The sequence below is a fragment of the Ascaphus truei genome, chromosome 1 (genome assembly GCF_040206685.1).
Source record: "Ascaphus truei isolate aAscTru1 chromosome 1, aAscTru1.hap1, whole genome shotgun sequence".
Classification (NCBI taxonomy): Eukaryota; Metazoa; Chordata; class Amphibia; order Anura; family Ascaphidae; genus Ascaphus; species Ascaphus truei.
In genome coordinates this window covers 478,807,874-478,830,380 of record NC_134483.1, presented here as the reverse complement: position 1 = coordinate 478,830,380, position 22,507 = coordinate 478,807,874, and the positions used below count along the sequence as shown (strand labels likewise).

The window sequence follows — 22,507 nt, the reverse complement described above, 5'->3', positions numbered from 1 at the left end:
AGGATTTTAATTAAAGAATTCTGGAATTGTAATAATTTGAAGTTAATACAAGGCAGAGCAAGGGTGTTTCTTTAAATTAATGCAAGGCAGTGCTAACTTAACACTGCATTACGTCTATGCTAATGACATAACTAACAGCCACTGTTTTTGCATATAATTAACTTTGTGGATATGCGATAACCTCAGGGAAAATAATGCCATTAATGATTTACATAGATTACCACCTGTTTTTAGCACTGAGTTAACAGACCTCTGTGTATCTGGCCCAAATATATTTTTGTATTTAGGGAGAAAATAAAAACTGGAATCCTTGGAGTATCCATCATTAAAAAAATAAAAATATTCTTTATTACTTATGTTTTTTTCTGCAGTTTATGTTAAAAATGTATTCTGATTATTTTATATTCTAAAAATAGGTAATTTTTTAAAATCTTAAAGGCACCGGTATCTGAGAGAATGCGGTTAGCTTCCTTTAAATAATGATTTCTTCCCATAATTACAATTTCTCCCCTCCTCCCCCCCAATCATCAGCTTGATGTATTACTCTTTATTTTCTACTAGTCCCTTTATGTCCAATTCTCCCTCTTTGGTTAGGTTCCTGTTCTTCATATTGATGTCATTAATTTTCTTCAAATCATCTTGGAAAAAAAAGTCCATATAGACCAACACTCAAACTTAGCTAACCCTTAATTAAAGAAACTTGCTGACTCCTCAAGAATTTTCTCAAAAAAGCTTTCCATTTAATTGTAATATTTCGCAGATGCTGTCATCATAGTCAAAAACCAGCAGTAGCAAGCATGATAAAGGACTCCCTACTGACCGTACTCCCTACTCCCTACAGACCATATTAGCTACATGCTAGCGTTTCATGGGTTTCTAGCACTGTAATAGGTCTGAGGAAAGGGAAAGCCTTTTTTGAGAAAATACTTGTCAGCAATTTCTTTAGTTAAGAATATATTTATTTGATTGCTGGTCTACAGTATACATGTATGTATGTCTTTATTTATATAGCACCATTAATGTAAATAGCGCTTCACAGCGATAATACACGTGACATAATCATATTAATAACAGATAATACAAATAACACATAATGGAAAGAAGTGTTTCAGACATAAAAGTGACATTAAGGAGTCCCTGCTCCAAAGTGCTTACAATCTAATTAGTAAGTAGGAAAACGTACAGAGACAGTAGAAAGGTGCATCTGCAAGGGGCCAAAGTTTTTGTATGAGGTGTAAAGTATAGGAAAGAGTAAAGTGATTCTGGCAGCAGCGTTTAGATAGATTGTAAGGGAGACAGGTGAGAGGCATAAAGGCCGGACAGCAGGAGGTTACAGTAATCAAGACTGGAAAGAATGAGGGACTGTGTCAGATTTTTAGCATTCCAGCAACACCGGAAAGGGAGTATTGTTCTAATATTACGGAGGAAAAAATGACAGGTTTTAGCTACCTTTTTAATGTGAGAGAAGAATGTGAGAGAGGAGTCGACTGTGACCCCTATGCAGCGTGCTTGATAAAGTGGGAAGCCCAAGGGAGAGAGGGGTCATATGGCAGTTGAAGTCCCCAAGGAGAAGAATAGGGGAGTCCGAGGAGAGAGAGAAGGAAAACCAGGATTTAAAGTGAGAGAGAAAGACAGAATGGGGTGAGTAGAGATAGGTGGGTGATAGATGACCGCCACGTGGACAGGGAGAGGAGAAAAATCTAGACATCGTGAGTCTCAGAGGAGGGAAAAGAAAGAGAGGGAGGAATAGGAAGGGTTCGGTAATGGCAGGCAGAGAAGAGGAGCTCCACACCTCCACCTTGCCTTCAGGGTGCAGAATTTGGAAATTGTCCACTTGTTCCACTCCTGTTGAACTCCCTTTTAAACTCCACACTGCTTGCCACTTAAAAAGGGCCACTTTAAAGATGGGCTTTTGCATGTAGGCCAGGAAAGGGTGGCCAGGTGTAGTGTCCAGGTGACTCTTGCTCAGCAAGGGACCACCTTCCCCACCAGTGGAGCTTCGTCAATGTGCTATCTGTTTTAGTTTGTGTCACCCTAAGGACAGATATGTAGTACACCTGGAGGAGGCGTTTTGGCTAGCTGGGACCCAGAAACCTCAGGAAAGGGACTATAGTATCACGGTCAACAGGCTGGCATTACAGTATTTGTGGGAAGTGTCCGAGGGGGGGGGGGGGATCTTGAAAGTCAGGATTGCCAGAACCTCCATTTGAGGAGCTACATCAATGCTATTAGCAGCTCAGAACACATGGAGCCACAGTGTACTTTGACTGAATTGTTAACATGTGCAACGTACTGAAGGGGGTTTTGCCTAGCATGGGGTATATTCTCCACCAGAGAAATCTGCAGTGTGTGTGAGAGGAGCGGTTTCCCGCCAAAACAGGAAGAACGCGTGGAAGAGTTGCAAAAGTTGCATGCTTTTCCTTGTAAATTCTGTGCAGAGCTTGGCGCGAAGCTACGCCACGCCCTGAAAAGTATCCAGTTCGCCGCGAAAGCAAGAGCCGCGCCCACCTTCTGTGAGTGGCTATGTACGGAAGCCGAGGCCACACCTTCTATATTGTGCCACTGCTCCTTATTCCACCAGGGGGAGGAGGCACTGTAACCATCCTAAAAGATTGTCATCACTGAGGGAGGATGCATCCAGGGTAGGAAGGGAGCGATGGTATCAGGAACACCCAAAAAGAAAAAATGGAGAATAATGGTGCAGCAAGTAAACAAAGAATGTGGATCAATGGCAAATCTTGGCTTTAATAAAATGCCTACTTACAACAAGTAGGTATTAAGACAGCATGTATTGATGTGGTTCATGGAGACTTCCACTTGTAGTAACAGGTAGGTGTTACAGCAGCATATACTGGCATTGGAATGGGAGATATTTCATGCAGGCTTCCACTCGCAGTCAGGGTCATGCAAAACAGGGAGAGGCCATCGTGTAGATCATAAAAACGTAAATTTTATATTTAAAAGCACATAAGACATGTACTCACATTGTGTACATAGAACAAAATCAGCAATGATTGTATGGAGGGTAGGCCGAGGCATCTATATGGACCGGGTAGAGTATCTATCTGAGCAGGGTCCCAAGAGGGTGTACTCGGTCACCGTTCCTGACTATGAGGGCCTGACCCTTACCATAACTATTGAGGGGGTTAGGATTCTCCATGTTGGGAGGGATCTGTAATGCCTTACTGTTATTATGAGTATGCCATCAACTGTATGCTATAAATTGTTATAGTATAATTGTTATGCATTGTTATGGTTGTTCCAGCTGAAGGATGGTACACAAATTTAGGTTCTCAGCGGGGTCTGTGAGATTCCACCAGGGGGAGAGTGTAGCCATGTATTCTTTTTGGCTACTAATCTGCCCTGCCTAAGTGTTGGCAGTGCAGGCAGTGTTGGGGTTAATCTGGGTTTTCCACTGCAGTAAGCAGCTCCCTTGAGTGACAGGAGGGGCGGGACTAGCCTGTGTTCTGCTATATCAGGGGCTCAGACCTAAGACCATCCCCTAGGGTACTTAAGGGGGTGCACAGCAAATGTAGTCAGTGTTCTCTCCCATGACAGAGAGTGTGATCCAGGGAGTTTGGAGTCAGGGCTCTGAACACCTCCATCCTCTCCCTTAGGGGAGTGGGACAACTACCCCTCATCCTACCAGGAGATGAGGGAAGAGGTAGGATAGACTCTTGGGCCCTAGCCTGGGGGTTGGTTCCAGGGACCATCTAGAGGAGGGACGAGCCTGAATCGGTTATATGCTGTATTCGTGTCGGAGAATAAAGTGTTCCAGTTTTAATAACATTTCAATAAAGCCTGCAAGGCCGAAACATGTCAGTGTGATTGCCATCAGTGAATAAATTGGTTCACTTCATCCTCTTTGGCTGATTATTTCTGCGGTGCAGCGTTTTTTCTGGCTGTGTGCTAAGTTTTGTTCCTGTGGATGTACTCTGCACTTTGCACGCCTGGACCAGCACCCTGGAAGTTTGGAAACTTATCAACACTCATCTCATTGTGAGTTCTGGGTTTTGTTCATTGAACAGTCTTGATCATATTTGGAGGTATCATATTTGTGCTAGGATATCCAGGATTCATACCTTTTCTATATAGAGTGGGAGTCCAATCTGGTACTAACATCCACAAGATACAAAGTCATCATTCTGTACACTTAGTAAAGGGTCAGGTCATAATCATCAATACTATTGAAGGAATTCTATTATTACATACAGTTTTTTCTTCATATTATGTGTGTATCCCATTCCCTTGAGCCCCAGTTTATCCCTCATAGGGAGATCCCAGTTCCAGTTTTATAATATACTGTACTCCTGCCTGAGACTGCAATTAATCAGGGGGAGTAGCAGAAGAGAGTTCTCCTGCAGAGATTTCATCCTGTACTACTGGAGCCTGCAAGAGATGGAGGCGTCACACCAGTGAGAAAGAACCAACCATCACCCCAAAAGCCTGTTCCTGTCTTCCCCACTAACACCGACAGAACCACAGCGCTTCTGTGAGCCAGCAGGTAACCAGCACAACACACCCTGTAATAGTGTAATCTCCCAGACCCAGAGGGTGGGAGGATACCTGTTACAATATGTTGACATCATCAAAGAACACAAAGTATTTTAAACAATAATAACAGCAACCAATGTCAAACCTAGTGCTTTTCAGTAATCAGGTTGTATTCCTACTGTACAATATATAACATAATTGGATTTCAAACATGGGCCATTTTAATAAATACGTTTCATAGTTTGATTCTATGGACTGCTGATGTATCTCAACCTAAAGATCAATTCTAATTCTGTTACTATGGGAAGACACAACAAGAGAATCTCTTGTGGTAAATAAGTCAATGATAATTTTACTGCTACACAAGGTATTCTATGTTGTGGGATAAGGTTTCCTTGATTTTTAGATTAATACTTAAGTATTGGTTTTCTCAAATGAACCAGAGGTGAAATGTTAGTCTGTAAACGGAGTGTGTGAAATGACTGCATATCTGCTATGCTATGATATTCGCTTAAATAAAATATTAGTCGTATAATTACTTTATTTCTAGCAACTGCACTGCAGTATCAATGGTAAACCATGAAGTATTCATAGTTATCATGCAAATGCTACTAGTCCTGCAGCACTGCACCTGAAAAAATCAATGGGAATCTCTAAAGTTCTCATTGGCAGTAAATAATAGTTTCTAATAATTATGCAATTTAGGAGAAAGAGTGGCTCAGTGAGTAATGACACTGACTGGCATTGAGTTTGAAGCAGGGGAACTCCTGGTTAAATTCCTGGTGTCGGCTCCTTGTGAGTCCAAGCTCCAAGTCACTTTATCTCCCTTTGCACCAAACACATAGATTGTAAGCACTACGGGGCAGGGTCTGTGTCTGCAAAATGTCTCTGTAAAGCGCTATGTAAAACTAGCAGCGCTATACAAGAAAAAAGAATTATAATTATTTATGCATTACCCTAATAGAGTCAATTGCATGCTGACAATTTATCTGTGCCGTCAGTAAAACAGCATTAAATGTTTCATTGTTTCTAATTATTCTTTGTTTTGTCTCGGGGTTCTATTAAAAGATAATGAGCAATTGTGTGGGAAGTATGTACAACGAGCTACAAGCACTCCTGTGCACTGTAATTATATAAATTGTATTTTTGTTTGCAACTAAGGAATCCAACCCTGTTTGACGGTGCCAACAATAAGATTTTTGTTTAATGTTATTTAAATGTAACATGAAATACTATGGGCCATATTTACTCAGCAGTCTTCTGAGCAAATCACTGAGCTGGAAGGTGACTTCCAGTGCTGGACGTTATCTTATGGCAGAAGACTGCTTGGCAAATATGGCAGCATGGCTACTTTTACGTTTTTATAATATGGGATACCGAAATCCAGTAGGAAAATTACATTTAAAGCCATACATTTCCTATATGTTTTAGTGCCCAAAACTGACACTGTTTCTCTCCCCCCTATTCTCTCTCAGCCCCCCTATCTTTCTCTCCCCCATCTCTTTATCTCCCCCCATTCATTACCTGCTCTCCCTCTACATCCATTTCTCGCACTCTCTCATCATTAATTTCTTCTCCCCTCCTTGCTAAAAGTGCCCAATCGCAGTCCACCGTCTGTGGAGTGGAGCCCGTCCTGGCAGAAGACACCGGAAGTTGTAATTGACTTCCGGGTCGGACCTCTGGGTCTACCCCTGCCCTCCTCTGCCGCTGCTATTATCCTCCACAGAAGCCACCATCACCCCCCTTCTGCCCCCACATGCCGCCTATCCTCCACCCGTCACTGCCGGCCGGACCTACGTGTGCCCCTGAATTGTCCCATTGTCCCCTGAAATATGAGACAATTATCCATCCTAACAGACCTTTCAGGGAAAATGGGACAATTCATTGAAAAAAGAGATGATCCCATATATACGGACATCTGGCAACCCTAAAATATGGTCCTATATGTTTTATAATGAATACATTTCATTATTTCTTACAGTATAGAGTTTTCATAGGATTAATTGGACCAACTTGAGAGGTCTTAATAGATGAAATAATAGTGTGTATTCTTTGCTAGTGTAATGGGTTTTCCCCCACCCAACCGCATATAGAGTGTATGTGAGGGGGAACCTATGTGTTACCAGGTGTGGTGCGTATACCTGCAGGTTCACAAGAGGCCTGAGCCTACGCTTGCTGGGAACCTGGGGTGCTCTCTGGAACGTTTCTTAATCAGCGCCTCCACCTATGCAGGATTCTAGGAGTATAGAATGTCCCCTACACAGGACCCACATATATGAACCACATACACCAAAGGTGTGTATATATATATATATATATATATATATATATATATATATATATCGCAGGTTTACTATATGCAGATTATACAATACACAATACACGTGCATTAACCATATAACCACAACATCAATAAATGTACCACTCTGTACCAAATGTCATTCACTCCCGCTTAGGAGCTGTCACGCTTGTGCTCTCCTCACAAACGCAGGGAAAGGGAAGGACCCGTTAGCGAGGTGGGGAGGCCGCAGGCGATACAACGGGAGTGAGTTGCCGCGCAGCTGGGGGATCGGCGCACGTAGTCACGTGACCGCGCCGTGTGCATGAGATTGCGTGACGCATCCGGAGGTGCGGTGCCTACTCAGAGACATGAGTGATCCAGCGCATGCTCTGACAGCAGAGCGGGAGTGCGCGTGCTCTCAGGCACCAACGCGGGGGTGTGGGAAGCCAACGCTCAGTCTGGAAACGGAAACCAGGAACATGGAACATGGCATGGAGTCCAGAGCACAAGGTAACATCCAGAGAAGGATTGCTTCTTGGAGAACGTCCTGACTTCTTAAAGGCATAGTAACAAAAACAGCAAGGTGCAGCGAAACTAAACATAACAGAAGGGTTCTTAGTCTAATCCATTGGCCAAGGAATTATAAGCCTGCTACCACGTCAAGGTGAACCCTACTATGCAGGTACCTACACTACCCAACGGTAAACTAACCTCAGTAGTATAAGAGTGACTGTCCCAGTCTTCCGGAATCCACAGGAGATAAGTAAAGGTCCCAAGGAGGTCCAGGCAGCAACAGTATGCGATGAGTACTAGCAGGCACCAGGACTAAATGCAAAGAGAAAGTCAAAGAGAGGCTTACTTCCTGTCAGGAGGAAGAGGGCAGGATTTGCCAGGAAGCAAGATGGCGTTGCTTGCTTCAGAATCCTTAAAGACACAGGATCTTGACTCGCAGCTAGAGGGCAGCGATCAGAAGTAAACAGGTAAGGAAGGAACACGCCGCAGGGGGCGTGTTCCGCACATCGTTACAGGATCGAACTCGAGCGATCCAAGAGACTAAGGGGCAGCGATGCATAGGAAGGAAGTCTCGCAACTAGAGGCAGCGCCCGCCACACAGAGAATCAACAGGGGATCTTGACTCGCAGCTAGAGGGCGGCGCACGCCATACAGGGAGACATCAGGAAAACTAGGCATGGGTAGAGAATACGCCACAAGGGGGCGTGAAGTTGACTCGCAGCTGGAGGGCGGCGCACGCTGTCACGTGTACGCGCCACGTGTGAGAGAATGCGTGACGCAAACGGGGGTGGCCGGGCTCCGTGGTACGAGTAGGGAACCACATGCTCTATAAGGAGAACGGGAACTGAAATGCGTCAGGTAAGGAGGGAGCACGCCGCAGGGGGCGTGTTCCCCGATTCCTTACAAGAGCGTATACTCAGTGCCCACCACCGTGTACCCCCCACACCGTGTCCACAGTATAGCCCTTGTCCCGTGGTCAGCGCTGCCACTGTGTGAGTACTCTGTTGGTGCACTTTATAACAATAGGATCCGGCGATTTCCTGCACGACATCCAGGATCCACCCGCGTGGTGATCCGTCAGGGGCGATCCCACCCTGAAGATAGTCCAACTCTCTTACTGGTGTAGGCTTGAGCCCAAGCCTCTTGGGGGAAGCGCAGCGTCCGCTGTGTCCCTAACTAACAAACAGCTAATGGGGCAGGGTCCCTAACCTAGGGCCTGTCCCTACAGCACCACAAGCTTTAAGGAGCTCAGGACCTAACTGGGGCCTAGGGGGCTGCTGGCCTAATGCAGTGGGTCACAGACCCCTGCACACACCTCCTGCCCCTAGCTCGTCCTGGTCCTGACTGCCTGTCTGCAAAAACCCAGCAAAATGTATCCATTAGCTCCTGCAGGGCAATCCTCCAGCCCTATTGGCTCCCTGGCGTCACGTGGGTCGCTGCTGAGGCTCATGGGACTTGTAGTCCCTTCCAAGAGCCTTCCCTGGTAGGCTAGGGTTCACGCGCTATCACTGCACATGCGCAATGTCTCTAGCTGGCCGCCGCATCTCCTTGGGTACTGCGCATGCGCGAACTCGCGCAAGATGGCGGCGCCCTGCACGGGAGCCACCGAGGACCGCTGGAGCACCGGAGTGCTCCCTGCTCGGCCCCCACCCTCCAGAATGGCCGGCGGGTCTGCCGCTTGGCTCCGGCAGCACCCACCATCGATCCCGGCCAAGGAGGTAATGGGGGTCGCAGGACAGAGGGGGTGACCTGGCTACATCAGCTATGCGGAATATGTATTGAGGCAAAAGTGGAGCAATTCTAGTGGAAAAATAACTGCACTGAATGTTTCAAAGTCCCATTCTTTGATACTGTACATCTTTTGCAGTTTTTTTTAGCCCACATGTGCTCCACTTTTGCCTTGATACAGTACATATGCCACTATATTTTTTTTACTCTTTGCTTTTCTACTCATTCATTGCCTTCTTCAGCAATGATTCCTTTTGTATCCTTCCCGTCCTCATTTTCTAAGTGCTTTAAAGCATGGAATTCCCTCCATGTGCCAGTGAAATATACATTTGGATTTTTCACAGCTTCACTTTAAGAAACAGTGAATCCCAGTTTTAATTAAATAGGATAACTTCCATATTATTGCAGCTACTGCCTAGCTTGCAGGTTAATGTCACTTTCACTGATACATCTGAGTGTAACAAAGGGTATGGCAGACGATGCGTAACAAAAAAGCTATTACAAAAAAAAGGCACATTGTATTTCATCTTATGTAATGCTGTCAGCACTCTGTAAAGTTTAAAGCAGCAATCGCTCCTTCCTTTTTTTTATACATATTCTTATCTCCGGGAACCGCCCAGTTCTCAAGCAACTTACCTGTTTAGTTGTCTGTGTTTACTTCCCCTCTAGGGAAGTAAAACTGCCTTGGTTTGTGGGCCAATTGGAAGCTGCAACCTCATCTTTAGGTTGACGTTACAGCTTCTTATTGGGTGACCATTTAAATGTCCAGGAATTAAGGAACTGTGAATCTCAATGGACGGAGTTGGTCAGGGCATGGAACTTAATATAGTTACGTTTAGCTATGGAGGCCCCCGGTGCAAATTATGTATTAAAAATTATAATTTAGCACAATTGCTCCATAAAATTGATGAAGTGGCCAAACCGCAATACACGCCTGAACTTTGAATATTTTTATTTGAAGTTCTAACAAAGCTGAAAAGGATTTTAATTTGTCAAGTGATTAAATATTTTGTATATAATAATATATATAAAAAATATATACTTGCTCAAATTATGAATATGCATTCTAAAACGGCAAGGCAGCATATCTTTAAAATGTTATACATATTGCAATTTTAAAGAAAATGTAATATATATATATATATATATAGGAATCAGGGGGTCTCTGCAGCTGAATCACAATAATTTCAGGTCCAGGGACCTCCTGTTCCTGGAGATACCTCCACCGGGGCTTCCGTCATCTATTCTGTTTAGGGTCCCACATCAAGTAAGGAATCAGCAAGGTATGACATTGCGGCTTCCTATTGGCCCACAGGATGTGGTGCTTTTAAACAGACATTTTCTGTGCTGCTAGTGGCATCACCTTTAGAAGCAAGTATCTCGGGAAGCATAGGGTCCCTGGAGCTGAAATTAACACGGTTCAGCTTCCCCCAAGAGGTAACGCCACTTTAAGTGTAAACAGAAAGACTTTGACCAATAGTTTGGTCAGCTAGGCCGGGCTGTTCTAACATATTTAATGCATCTGAGCTCTTGTAGTTCTACATGTTATAACTAATATTGTAATAAACTTGATATTCCTCCAGAATCACAGCACTGATGCAGCATGATCTATTAAAAAAGGTCTAGCTCTGTGAGCTTCCCTATCTATCATCCCAGATATAACTTATCCTGTCAAACAATTGCTGCCTAGCACTATCTGTAGTTATATGCAAAAGATGACCGACATTTTAGTTAAGCAAAATATGTAGGTTATTATAGGTGTTCTGTTTTTTCCCCTATTAAATTGAATATTCATAAATAGATGTAGGATCTTTTAAAGCTTTCTAAGTATAAGGTATGTGTGCATGTGTGTGTTTGTGCCGTTTGTGTGATTCATTAGTTATATTTTGGACATGATACATATAAACATGTCAATATATATTTTTCACAGGGGCCACTAACATATTGCTCTGCAACTGTGTTCCCAAATCAATACAGATAAAGGGCCTCATGCAGAGAGCATCGTTATTTCAAAACTCGCCATTTTTTGTTCAATTTCCCTCAGAAAACGGCATAAAATGGCGAGTTGCGAAAAACGCGCCATTTTTTTATTTCTATGTTTAAAACTCGCCTCGCGGCTGGCGAGAACCTCCATCGCGCCATTTTTAAAACTCTCCGAATGCAGAGAGGTGCGAACGGCAAGTAGCGGCTGTTCGCGCCAAAAAAAGGCGCGATTCTCGCATTTTTGCCGCGCCACGAAAATATGGCAAGATGGCGCTCGCCGCCTATAGTAAAGGGGAAAAAAAAGGCGCGAATTTGTTTTTACACGTTTCTGAAGCGCGCATCTCGCCAATTTAAACTCGCCACACGCATCCATGTTAAACATAGCAGAATTCGCACTTTTCTGCATATGGAGAATAAAACTCTCCAAAAAAGCTACTTTTTATGAAATTCGCCATTTTTAAAATTCTATGCTCTCTGCATGAGGCCCAAAATGCCCGGTGATGATATATGTTGCGATATATTGGTCCACATTATTTTCTGGGGTGGAGAACAATAGACAACTGTTGTTGCTGGAGATGGCTGTTTAATTGCCTACTAATTAATATCAATAATGCAATACAAAGTCACAACGCTGTTTTATTAACAATAACATATTTATTCAGGGGGGGGGAATAATCAATGAGATACTCATCTATTTGGATCCTTAATATCTCGTTTAGCCATTAACTAACTAATCTGCCTTTGCTCAAATGCTGATTGTCAGAAAAAAAAACAACAATACCATACATGGCTGATATACAATTGTGCAAAAAAGTGTTATTAAACTGACGCTCTATACAACAAAGTGCAATTCTTAAATAAAAGTGTAAGAGATATTCTATGACATCAAATCATTTAAAGGTGAAATACCAAAAGTGCAAAAACAGTGTGAAAAAAATTCTTTATAAAGTGCCGCTCAAACTCTTTATAGGATTGCTTCTTCAATCCTCAGCAGTATTGTAGTCCAGGCGGTGGGGAGCGCAAACATGTGAATAAAAAGATGAAAACACAAAATAGTGCAATATGTCTATTCAAATAAATAAAGTGAAACAAAGTTCTGTGCAACCTACAGATTGCGTACTCACAATCTATCTGTTCTTTTAAAGCATATTCTCAGTGGCAACAATGTATCCGGTACATCTAGGTGTGTGGTGACCTTATGGATAAAAATAGAAGCCCCAATAGCGTAGACTGATATAAATTTTATCAGAAGGTATATCAAAGAATTTTTACACTCACATGGTGTCAGAATATATCAGGCACATAAGAAGTGATCAGAGTCGGAGTAGGCGCCGTCCAGGACCCTCAGCGTTACCCCTCGCTCATGTCCACAGCTCTCTGTGTCTCTCTACTCTATCTCACTTGTGATTGGCTGGCCTCTGCACCTCTCGGCTGGAGTACCCGGATGCCGATTCAGGAAATCAGCAGTGCTGTGATCATCAATTCTGCACGTCTGCGGTCTTGTGGCACTCTACACGTTTCACTGGAATACCCAGTTTCATCAGGAGTGCTGTCAAGGTGTTCAATCTTACTTTAAATACTATTCTATATGCTGTGATTGGTTCAGACTTGATTTGCAACATAGTATAGTAATACTTAGTGCTATTTTACTTGATACATATCAACACAATGTGTATGAAAAGATATATCATAAAAGCACACAATTAACATAGAATGCAATTCCTCCGTATCAATACATATAAAGAGGATCAAAAAGTGTTATTAAACATAATGAAATATATATAATATAAAATCTACATAGATTTAAAAAAAAATGTGCATATTAAACTAGGACAGGGATATTAACTGAAATGAATAAGAGACAAGTATTAGATTAGGGTTAATCAAATGACACGGTGCAATCAATATAGGGAAAGTGATAACAAGGCAGAAGGGGGGTTAAAAGCAGAGATGTGGATTCTCGGATTTGACATGATCATAAAAATACACTATGATCTACAGTATGTATATATTTAATCCAGATGGGATTAATGTACCCAATTGATAAATCCAGAATGTTTCTCTTTTTTTTATCAAGTCCACATCCCTGTTTCCTCCCCTCCAGTGTGGTAACACTATTTCAATACCCTGGTAAATTAAATCCTTAGGTTCTGCATTATGCACCAAAGCAAAATGTTTAGATACACTATGCGTCATTAGTTTATGTTTTATATTCCCTATATGTTTGCGAATCTGAGTTCTTAAGGGGCGGATTGTCTTGCCCACAAATTGGAGGCCACAAAGGCACTCCATAAGATATACTACAAACTTTGTCCGGCAATTGATATTGACGAAATAATATTGCTGAAATGAAGATATTATTGAAATGGACTGGTGGGGGTCTCTGGAGAAGGATTGAAAGCGATGTTCAGTTTCCATTTTGTAAAATCTAATTGTTTTCGGTATCCATTTTGTGTAAGAATGTGTCTGGTGAGAAAGGGGAGTTTCGCTCCTAAGTAGATTTACGACTGTGACTAAAGTAACGCCCACATTGCTAGTGAGAAATGGTACCTGGAACCTATTCATAGCTGTTTTGAGGCCAGTTCAAACTAAGTTTATTGAGCTGCAAGATGATTGGTTTAAGAATTAAGGAGTGGTTAGTGTAATCTGCCTAGTAACAGTTTAGACAAAGGAACCAAAAATGTATAAAGGTTGCTGCCTGGACACTCCCTAGGAGAGAGAGTCTATTTGACTTTGGTATATGATCATACTATGCATTAATAAACTTCTCATTATCCAACGAACCCTTGTTTGTGAGTTTACAAACAACGACAATATGCTTATTAATTTTAAAGGATTTTCCAGTAGCGTTAGATTCAAAATGATCCTTCTTATTTGAGCCGAAATTACATGCTTTGCAATTCCTGCAACTATAGAAACCTTTAGGTAAATCTAACCATGTCTGATTAAATACTTCATTTTTGTTAATTACTACTTTCAATTTGATGGAATTGTTTCCAAGTTGTCCTTTTGGGTGAAGTTGAGTTTTCTTTTTCACACCTGTTTCCTCAGTAATCGTGCTGTCAAGCGTTCTTCTTCTAGGCTCAGTTGTTGTAGACTAAGGCCAGTCCCCCAACAATACCTAGTTTAAGGGTGTATGCTAATTCAATTAAGCGTAAACATTACGCAGACATAATTATTACGCAAAGACTTCCAATTACTCTGTATCGCCAACCTCTAAAACAGATTGTAATTCCAGAAATAGCGACAGCACAGCGTTAAACTTTAAATGCCACCGGTATTTTTGGGATTACGTCTAACCTCTTAATCATGTATGAAATGGCTACTTTTAATTTGAATTAACCCAGATCCTTCCATGAGAATTCATACAGTAGTTAAAATCTTACTGTACTGTAACAACATTTAAGAAGATTATTCCTCCATCTGCTTTTTGTCAAAGTAACATAAAAATGCATATCACAGACTAAAAAAATCTGTGTGGAAAAAATTAACCCAATTTGCATACTGAGTAGAATTTGTTCAAAACTTCCAACTCCTTGATTTAACCTCGGTTTTACAGTGCAAGAAAATCTACACATTACCTTAAACTTTTGAATCTGTAAGGCAGGGGTGAGCAAACTTTTTATGCCGAGTCCCCCTTTTCATCCATGAAATTTCTCGGGCCCCCCCTGCCTAATGTAATCAAAATCACATGACGTCAGCGCACGTGAGCTGGTTCAGCCAATGAGGGCGCACCAGCTTTGTGACGCGTCCGCCACACATCTACAATCTCCTGCAGCCAATTTCACAAATGGCTTGGTCTGCAGGCGTGCATGCAGGCAGCATACTGGTATTGGATCACTGTTTATTTTATTGTTTGCTGGCATCTGGTAATATGTTTTTTTCTGGTGCACAAAGGCAATACATTTGAGGGGGCATTCATCCACCTCTTCGCTACATCCCTTTCCTCTCTCGCACCCCTTTTTTTCCTTCTCCCATTTGCTTTCCCCAGTGTCATCCACTCCTACCTACCAGTTTTATGTATTATTTATTTATTCCTGTTTTAAATGTTGCCCTGGGATCAGGGACCCCCATAACCAAACTCAAGGGGGTACTGATGAATCTCCCCTGCTGATCAATACTCCAAAGTGACCCCCTTGACCCAAAGAAGAACCCTCAGCCCCCCAAAACTCATCCTTCCAAGCCCCTCATTCTGCCATCGCTGCCTGACCTTCATCCCTGTTTAGCCACTGTCTCTCCCTCCCCCCAGTGTATCTCTCTCTCACCTTCCCACCAGTCTCTCTCTCTCACCTTCCCACCAGTGTCTCTCTCTCACCTTCCCCCAGTGTCTCTCTCACCTTCCCCCCAGTGTCTCTCTCCCCCTCCCCCAATATGTCTCCCACCTCTATGTCTCTCCCTCCCCTCAATATGTCTCCCACCTCTCCATCTCTCCCCCTGCCCCCATATTTCTCCCACCTCTCCATGTCTCTCCCCCCTCCCCCCAATATGTCTCCCACCTCTCCATGTCTCTCTCCCCCCAAAATGTCTCCCACCTCTCCATGTCTCTCTCCCCCTCCCCCCAATATGTCTCCCATCTCTCCATTTCTCTCTCTCCCTCTCCCCCCAATATGTCTCCCACCTCTCCATGTCTCTCTCCTCACGCCCCCCCCCCCCCCCCAATATGTCTCCCACCTCTTCATGTCTCTCTCTCCCCCTCCCCCCAATATGTCTCCCACCTCTCCATGGCTCTCTCTCCCCCTCCCCCCAATATGTCTCCCACCTCTCCATTACTCTCTTTCTCTCCCCCTAATATGTCTCCCACCTCTCATGGCTCTCTTTCTCTCCCCCCAACATGTCTCCCACCTCTCCATGGCTCTCTTTCTCTCCCCCTCCCCTCAATATGTCTCCCACATCTACACACACAACACACAAATACTTACTTTCACTTTTAAGCCTGCTTCAGTTCCCCATGTACGCTGAAAACTGGGACAGGAGGAGGAGGGGCTGTCTGTGTGCAGAGAGAAGCCCCGCCCCCGCAGCAAGGCAGACATCACACAGAAGCAGCCTCAGCATGGAGCTTCTGGCCACCCGTGCACAGCTCTGCCCTCCTCCAGGCTTCCCCGCACGCAGCCCGCGCCCCCCCTAAATAATCTTGCACCCCCCCAAGGGGGCACGCCCCCCAGTTTGCGCACCGCTGCTGTAAGGCTTTTCATAAAGCTTTCCAGAGTTTATAAGAATGTAATATAAGAACTAGCCTGGATGAAGGACGCAAAATAACTTATTGCTGCATGTTTTGAACGCCACAATTCCCAGAATTAAAAACAAGCGCACCGTATTTGTTGATATACCCTGAGTCAGCAATTTTCATACCATGATTTGCACCTTTTTATGCTATAGTACTGTTTCATTTATACTGCTAAATCTAATAAACCAATTTAATTAGTGAACATGATATGTGAAATCTAAACTGTGTTAATGCAAATGCACAGGGTCTGCTTGGAGAAAAGTATGGGACCATCCGAATCCCTGGAGAAGTGGAATCATCAGAATTTGAAATGATTCTGGATGCCGCTATAGAAGCCATGCTAGAAACAAGGACTTTGGAAGAATGGTACTGCAGAGATGAAAATGCTGTGCCTCCAGCATATTACCTCAGACCAAAATCAGAAATGCTGAAGAATCATCACAATCCTGTAAGTGCCCTTTTCTTTGTGGCTTTCGTGGTTCTGTTCAAAATGTGTAATTGGGACGTTGCTTAATGATGTCATTAGAGAGTTGGGGGGAGCACCCCCCTCCCCCCATCACTGAAGGTTCCCTGTTGAGTATATATATAATATTATATAATTGAGCACAGGTAGCACATACTGTATTCGTCCCTGGGGAAATGCCTGCAGTCTATTTCTGGATACTGTGTTCCACAATAAGTCCAGTCAGTCTCCTCTCTACCAGAGTTGATAACAAATCATACATTTCCATTGAGCAGCTTACTTAATGAGCAAGTATAGTGCATCAACCAAATCTCTGAGTTTCATCAGCTGGATCTCATTCTAGTCTTCGCTTTTTGCCTGTAAACCTCATACATCCTGGGACTTGTAGTAGTTAACTTTTTCAAAATAAAGAATGGTTAAGCAGCAGACACGAGATAGCCACAAACATGTGTATCCCGAGCCTTGAAAGTGTACACATTTTATATAACAGCCTGCCCATGTAAGCTCTTCAACAATCTACATACAGTACATTCAAAACATAAGTGTGTAGTACATCTAAAAATTGGGGAATCTGAATCAATGCTAAATATGTTAGCAGTATCTATTTGCTAGTTCACTTTTGAGAATGAGAGCAACAAATGAGGGCCCTTATTGAATATGCTGTGAAGCTGCTTCTTTACACTGCAGGAGTGATCAGACCCATACAAATGAAAGGGACTAAAATCTCCTCTACCTCGCAAAAGCAGTTTCACAGCATATTGAATAAGGGCCTAAGATTGTTATCATAGATATTCTATAACAATTCAGTTGAAGTTTTTTTGCACATTTGCCACATTTATTTAATTGAGGTTTGCACTGTAGTAAATAAATTAGTATACAAGTAGCCATACCACCTTGGCTACTAACCTGCCCTACTCCTGGCAGTAAGCCCTGCTAGAATCAGGCTGCAAATAGCTGATATGGGGTTTTCCCCCTCCCTGGTGCTGCACTTGAGTGACAGCGGGAGGCGGTGACATCAGGCCTGGGCATGACCAATCATGGGACAGACCTGGTGCCCTCATCCTGGCTGTACTTAAGGGCAATGCCGCAGTGCCTCTACCCACTTGGGAGGGGCAGTCACACAGCCAAGAGCCTGACTATTGGGCCTTCTCTGGTCCTCTTCCCTCCGGGGGGGGAGTGAGTGTGTACCATACCTCTGCCCCTACCGGAGGGGCAGGGAATTGCTGGGACTGCTGTGGGTGCCCTTGGCCTGTAGTGAAGGTCCACGGACCATCCTTCAGTGAGTAGCTGAGAGACTGCATGGGGCAGAACCCTGCCATGTTACTGTGCTGTACAGAGAGAGACAATAAACCGTTCCTGTTATTATACTGTACCTCCTGCCTGTGTGTGACCTTACTGGGAGGAGAGGTAATCGTTCTACCGTGGTAGATCACCTTCAGTTCCCTGGAGCCTATGGCAGATGGAGGCGTTGCACTGCTAGAGATAAGTAGGGTATGAACCCCAGATGCCTAGTCCTGTGTCCCCACTACCATCAGTGGATGACTCAGCCCTCCTGGTACCAGCAGGTATATGCACCACACACGAACCGTAATGGCAAAATCTCCCACCGGGTGGGGGAAACACTGTTACATTTAGAGGCACTGCTGAGATCTGTAACAGGACAGGCTTTCAGCAAAACAAGGCTGAAAGTAACAAGGTATGCTTCGAGAGCAAGTGCTGAAACTGAAGGCGGGAGGCCTGGGGGAACGACTTTCCTCGCCACAGAACTATGCTTTAGACTGCCCTATCGGGTGAATGGTCTGGAGACAAAGGGCTATTGCTGTCTGAGTCGCCCTAGGTGTAGCGCCTGGGGGAATGACTTTCCCCACCATGGAACTATGCTTTAGACTGCCCTATTGGGTGAATGCAAGTATATTCATGTGTGGTGCTATAGACTGTTAACAGAACAATGTGTATGGATAATGAAGATTATTATTATTATTATCACTGTCGTGTTGGTTGTGGTGTATTTGGGACACGAATGGACACGCGCACGTGCGGCATGCCGCGCTCCACGGCTTCCATGATGGCTTTGCCAACAGTTGACACTGCGCAAGGCGCGTGTCACTTTGACTTCTACTCTATGTTGGCCCAGGATTGCGTGTAGGGGACGGGGCTTGCGGTCGTGGTGCGCGTGCCAGCCCCCACACCTGATTATCATCAGAATTATGTGGGGAGGATCCCAGCTACGGTGTATGATTGGTAAGCTAATTTATTTCACTCTTATAAATATGTTGGTGATGATAGGATGTGTATGCCTTGATAAAGTGTTCTGTGTAGCACGAAACATGTTGGTTGGGTAATGCCTTGCCTTTTTTCTAACCATGACCATTAAATCATTTTATGGATAACGCACTTTCCTCCTAATTTTTTGGACATTTCCGGTTGTGCTCTGCCACTTCTTTTTCCTATTTGCATCTCTATTGGGTATATGGTCTGGAGACAAAGAGCTATTGCTGTTCTGAGTCGCCCTGAGGCAGGTAGTTGGGATGCCTAAAGGGGGTGCTCTGGTTAACTTAGTCCCAGGGGCCTCTAAAGAGGGTCCACGATACTGGCAGCCGAGCGGGCAGCATAAGGTACAGCTAGGGAGTGTCTTAGGAGGGGTGCCTGACGTACTAGGTGCCGAGGCCCCTCTGCTGGAAGAACTAGAATACTACTAGCCATATCCAGACTGTGGTTGTAATGGACTGTAATCGTGTGCAGCGTATCCACATAGAGCTTTGCTAGCCTGGGGTACAACCTACTCTTGGTAGACCGCAGCCATGTGCTGTACCGATCCACACAAAACGGATTCCCGAAAGAGTCATGACTCCTGTGGGGTCAGAGAACCGACAGTGCTAAAAATGGAGGTTCCCTTGTCTGGGAATGTACCACGTGAGTCATATCATCTAAAATGGCGGTTCCCGCCGAGAATGGGAACTGCATACGAGGTTTGCTGAAAATCTGCATGCCTTTTTGCAAAGTTCTGCAAGGGTCTGGCGTGAAAGCCAGGGCCGCACACAAGAGACGTGATTGGCTCAGCCAGGAGTAAGAGTCACGCCCCATCCACGTCACCGAGTGCCCCTCCTCTAATCTCCACAAGAGGGAGGGGGCATGATGACAGCCAATGCCTAAAGACTTTGGAGAAGTATGTAGCGGACCGCACCCTCAGTTCTTCGGAGCTTGGCGAGTGAAAACAGTGCAACTATCATTCCTCTTGTGCCCGTTTCTACTAAAAGTATTGAACATGTCAAGCGCTATGGACTTTACCCTCTATCGACTACCAGGAGGGCCCTTGGTGGTAAAAGAGGAGGTGAAATGGTACCTTAGATGCCTAAGCCCCACTTGTGATTTCCCAGGTAGTGAATTGACCTGGGGAGCCAAGTGTGCCACCTGCAGAGCACGTTTCCTGAAGCCCACACTGCTGTGGCCTACTGAATTCGCAGAGATGGATGCGACCGACTCCAATACCTGGGTGGTCGGTTCTGCTGCTAAAGAACTATTTATCTCAACTATGGGGGTTTCGGAGGGCCCGTGCTCCCCAGAGAGGCCCAAGGGAATTGAGTATCCTGAAGACTACAGAGCAGAGCGAGACGGTTCCAGACCCAGTCCCCGCAGAGGAACCAGAGCTGGTCCGTGAGCCGGAAACCAGCCCAAGAGATGCCGGATAAGGTGACTGCCTGGGGTGATGAGGTACCATTGTTCAGCCCAGAGAGGCCCTGCTGACTGCCACTGAGGACTCGGAAATGATCCGGTGTCTTTCCCCTACCGAGGTGTTCCTGCCCTCTTCCTGTACCAGTAGCCATCGGTCTTTGGTGGTGTTTCGACCGCTATCGGGGATGCCGATCGATGCTGTGGAGGAACAGAGCAGTTCTAGTGACTCCGAGAGATGTACAAACGGAGGTACCTTCTGGAGCCGATGTCCATGCGGATGTCAACGTGCTTCCAGTGCGGATCTGGAGCGGTACCAAGACTCCGCGATACCTGCCAGAGATTATGTTGTACTACGAGTGACCACTGGGGCGGATGAGAAGCCTTTGATTCCCGCTCCGGTGAGTACCATTATAGCTCCGGCGAAAGGAGCTGCCTTTATTCAATCTATAAATGAGCGTATGGTGCGTAAGCAAGTGGCTGCTGCCGTGGCCAATACAGCCTTGACCCCTGAGGCAGATAGCTCTCCGGTGTGGCTGGATGTTCTGACCCCTGCTTTTCTGGCACAGTACCGGGAATATGTAACGGCCCATAGGCCTATGCCCAACATGGCCCCTTCCCCTCACGTAGTTCGTATCACATTGGTGTCGGGTCCGGGCAAAATATCTACTAAGAACGTTGACCGGAACTCTGCTACCTTTAAAGCCACATACCTGGCTACTAGTACCACACCTTCTTTGCCACCCACAAAGGGCAGTGTCTCTACTGGTCTTTACCAAGGGGGTGCCCCACCAGGTGAAGCTGACCGGGCCTTTAAGAGACTATTACTCCACCAAGAGGAGCCGCCGGGTCGCTAAGACTTTAAAGGCTTCCACTGTTCACAGGGATTGGGAGGAGGATCATGGGTGGTATGGTGCGGCAGAAAGTGTTGCTTCTGGGGAAGTCAAACGACAATGTCTGTACATTCTAATGTGTCTGGGTTTTCTTCACACAACACATCACACACAGGGTCATCCTCAGAGGTGCCAGTGGGTTCTTTACCATGGTGGCATCCTAGATTTCGGTGATATGTGCCGTACATGAATCACACCAGATTCCTACTAGAGATGGGCAATGTGGTAGATCATTGGTGAGTGGAAGGAGATTTTACCCTAGAGGAGACCGCAGAGGCCATGAGATGGAGCGAGAGGGAGATAATGTTAGGCATTATACAACCAACAGGAGTTGCCTTAGACAGTTATGAACCACCAGTTCAGGAACTGTTGTTCTGGGTTCAGCCAGGCCAGGCTTAAGGTCACAGGTTAACTAAAATTAGCCGAGCCAAGCTGTATGTTCTACAGAAGTATAGAAATTCACATGGGATTGAGTACCCCCATGTTCCAGAGCTGTTGATGAGGGAGATTGATGAGAATAGGGAAACGTGGCTGATTGAGGCCGTTAGGGCCTATGTCATAAAGCATAGTAGGAGTACCTTCCATAATGTGCAAGAAAGGGTGGCCTACTTAGTTGGAGTCTGCAAAGTAGGGAGGTCAGTTTACATGGATCGGGTAGAGTACATGTCTGAACGGCATCCTAAGAGAATGTTCTCTATCACTGTGACTGATGATTCAGGAGCCTTAGTAAGGAAACCGGACCTTGAGCACTATTATTGAGGTTTTCCATGTTGGGAGGAACCTACATTCTGTAAGATGGCTATGGCTATGGACAAATAAAGCTGCTAATGGTTCTAGCAAAGCTGTAATGTCTGTATTCACAGAGTGTATCATGTATATTTAATGTGATAATCATTATGTGAATGTTATGCTGTTATGTTCCAGGTTACCTTTAAGGATGGCACCCGAAAATTTAAGGCCAAAGCAGGGTCGTTGGGATTCTACCAGAGGGAGAATGTAGCCATGCCACCTTTGGCTAATAACCTGCCCTACTCCTGGCAGTAAGCCCTGCTAGAATTAGGCTGCCAGTAGTTGATATGGGGTTTTCCCCCTCCTTGGTGCTGCACTTGAGTGATAGCGGGAGGCGGTGACATCAGGCGTGGGCATGACAAATCATAAGACAGACCTGGTGCCCTCCTCCTGTCTGTACTTAAGGGCAGTGCTACCCCAAATTCAGTAGTGCCTCTACCCACTTGAGAGGGGCAGGTCACACAGCCAAG

The 22,507-nt window shown here is 44.8% G+C and overlaps 1 protein-coding gene across 2 annotated transcripts in view; it reads left to right on the top strand.

Moving 5' to 3' along the window:
* NWD2 (NACHT and WD repeat domain containing 2) overlaps positions 1-22,507 on the top strand; it is a 262,898-nt gene that overhangs the window by 202,499 nt on the left and 37,892 nt on the right. Inside the window, exon 4 of one of the 2 annotated variants that reach the window (XM_075568018.1) lies at positions 16,468-16,671. In XM_075568018.1, the coding sequence (XP_075424133.1) occupies positions 16,468-16,671 (204 nt within the window). Of the gene's footprint in view, positions 1-16,467; positions 16,672-22,507 lie in introns of those variants that run through there. The other variant, XM_075568021.1, reaches the window with a different exon arrangement.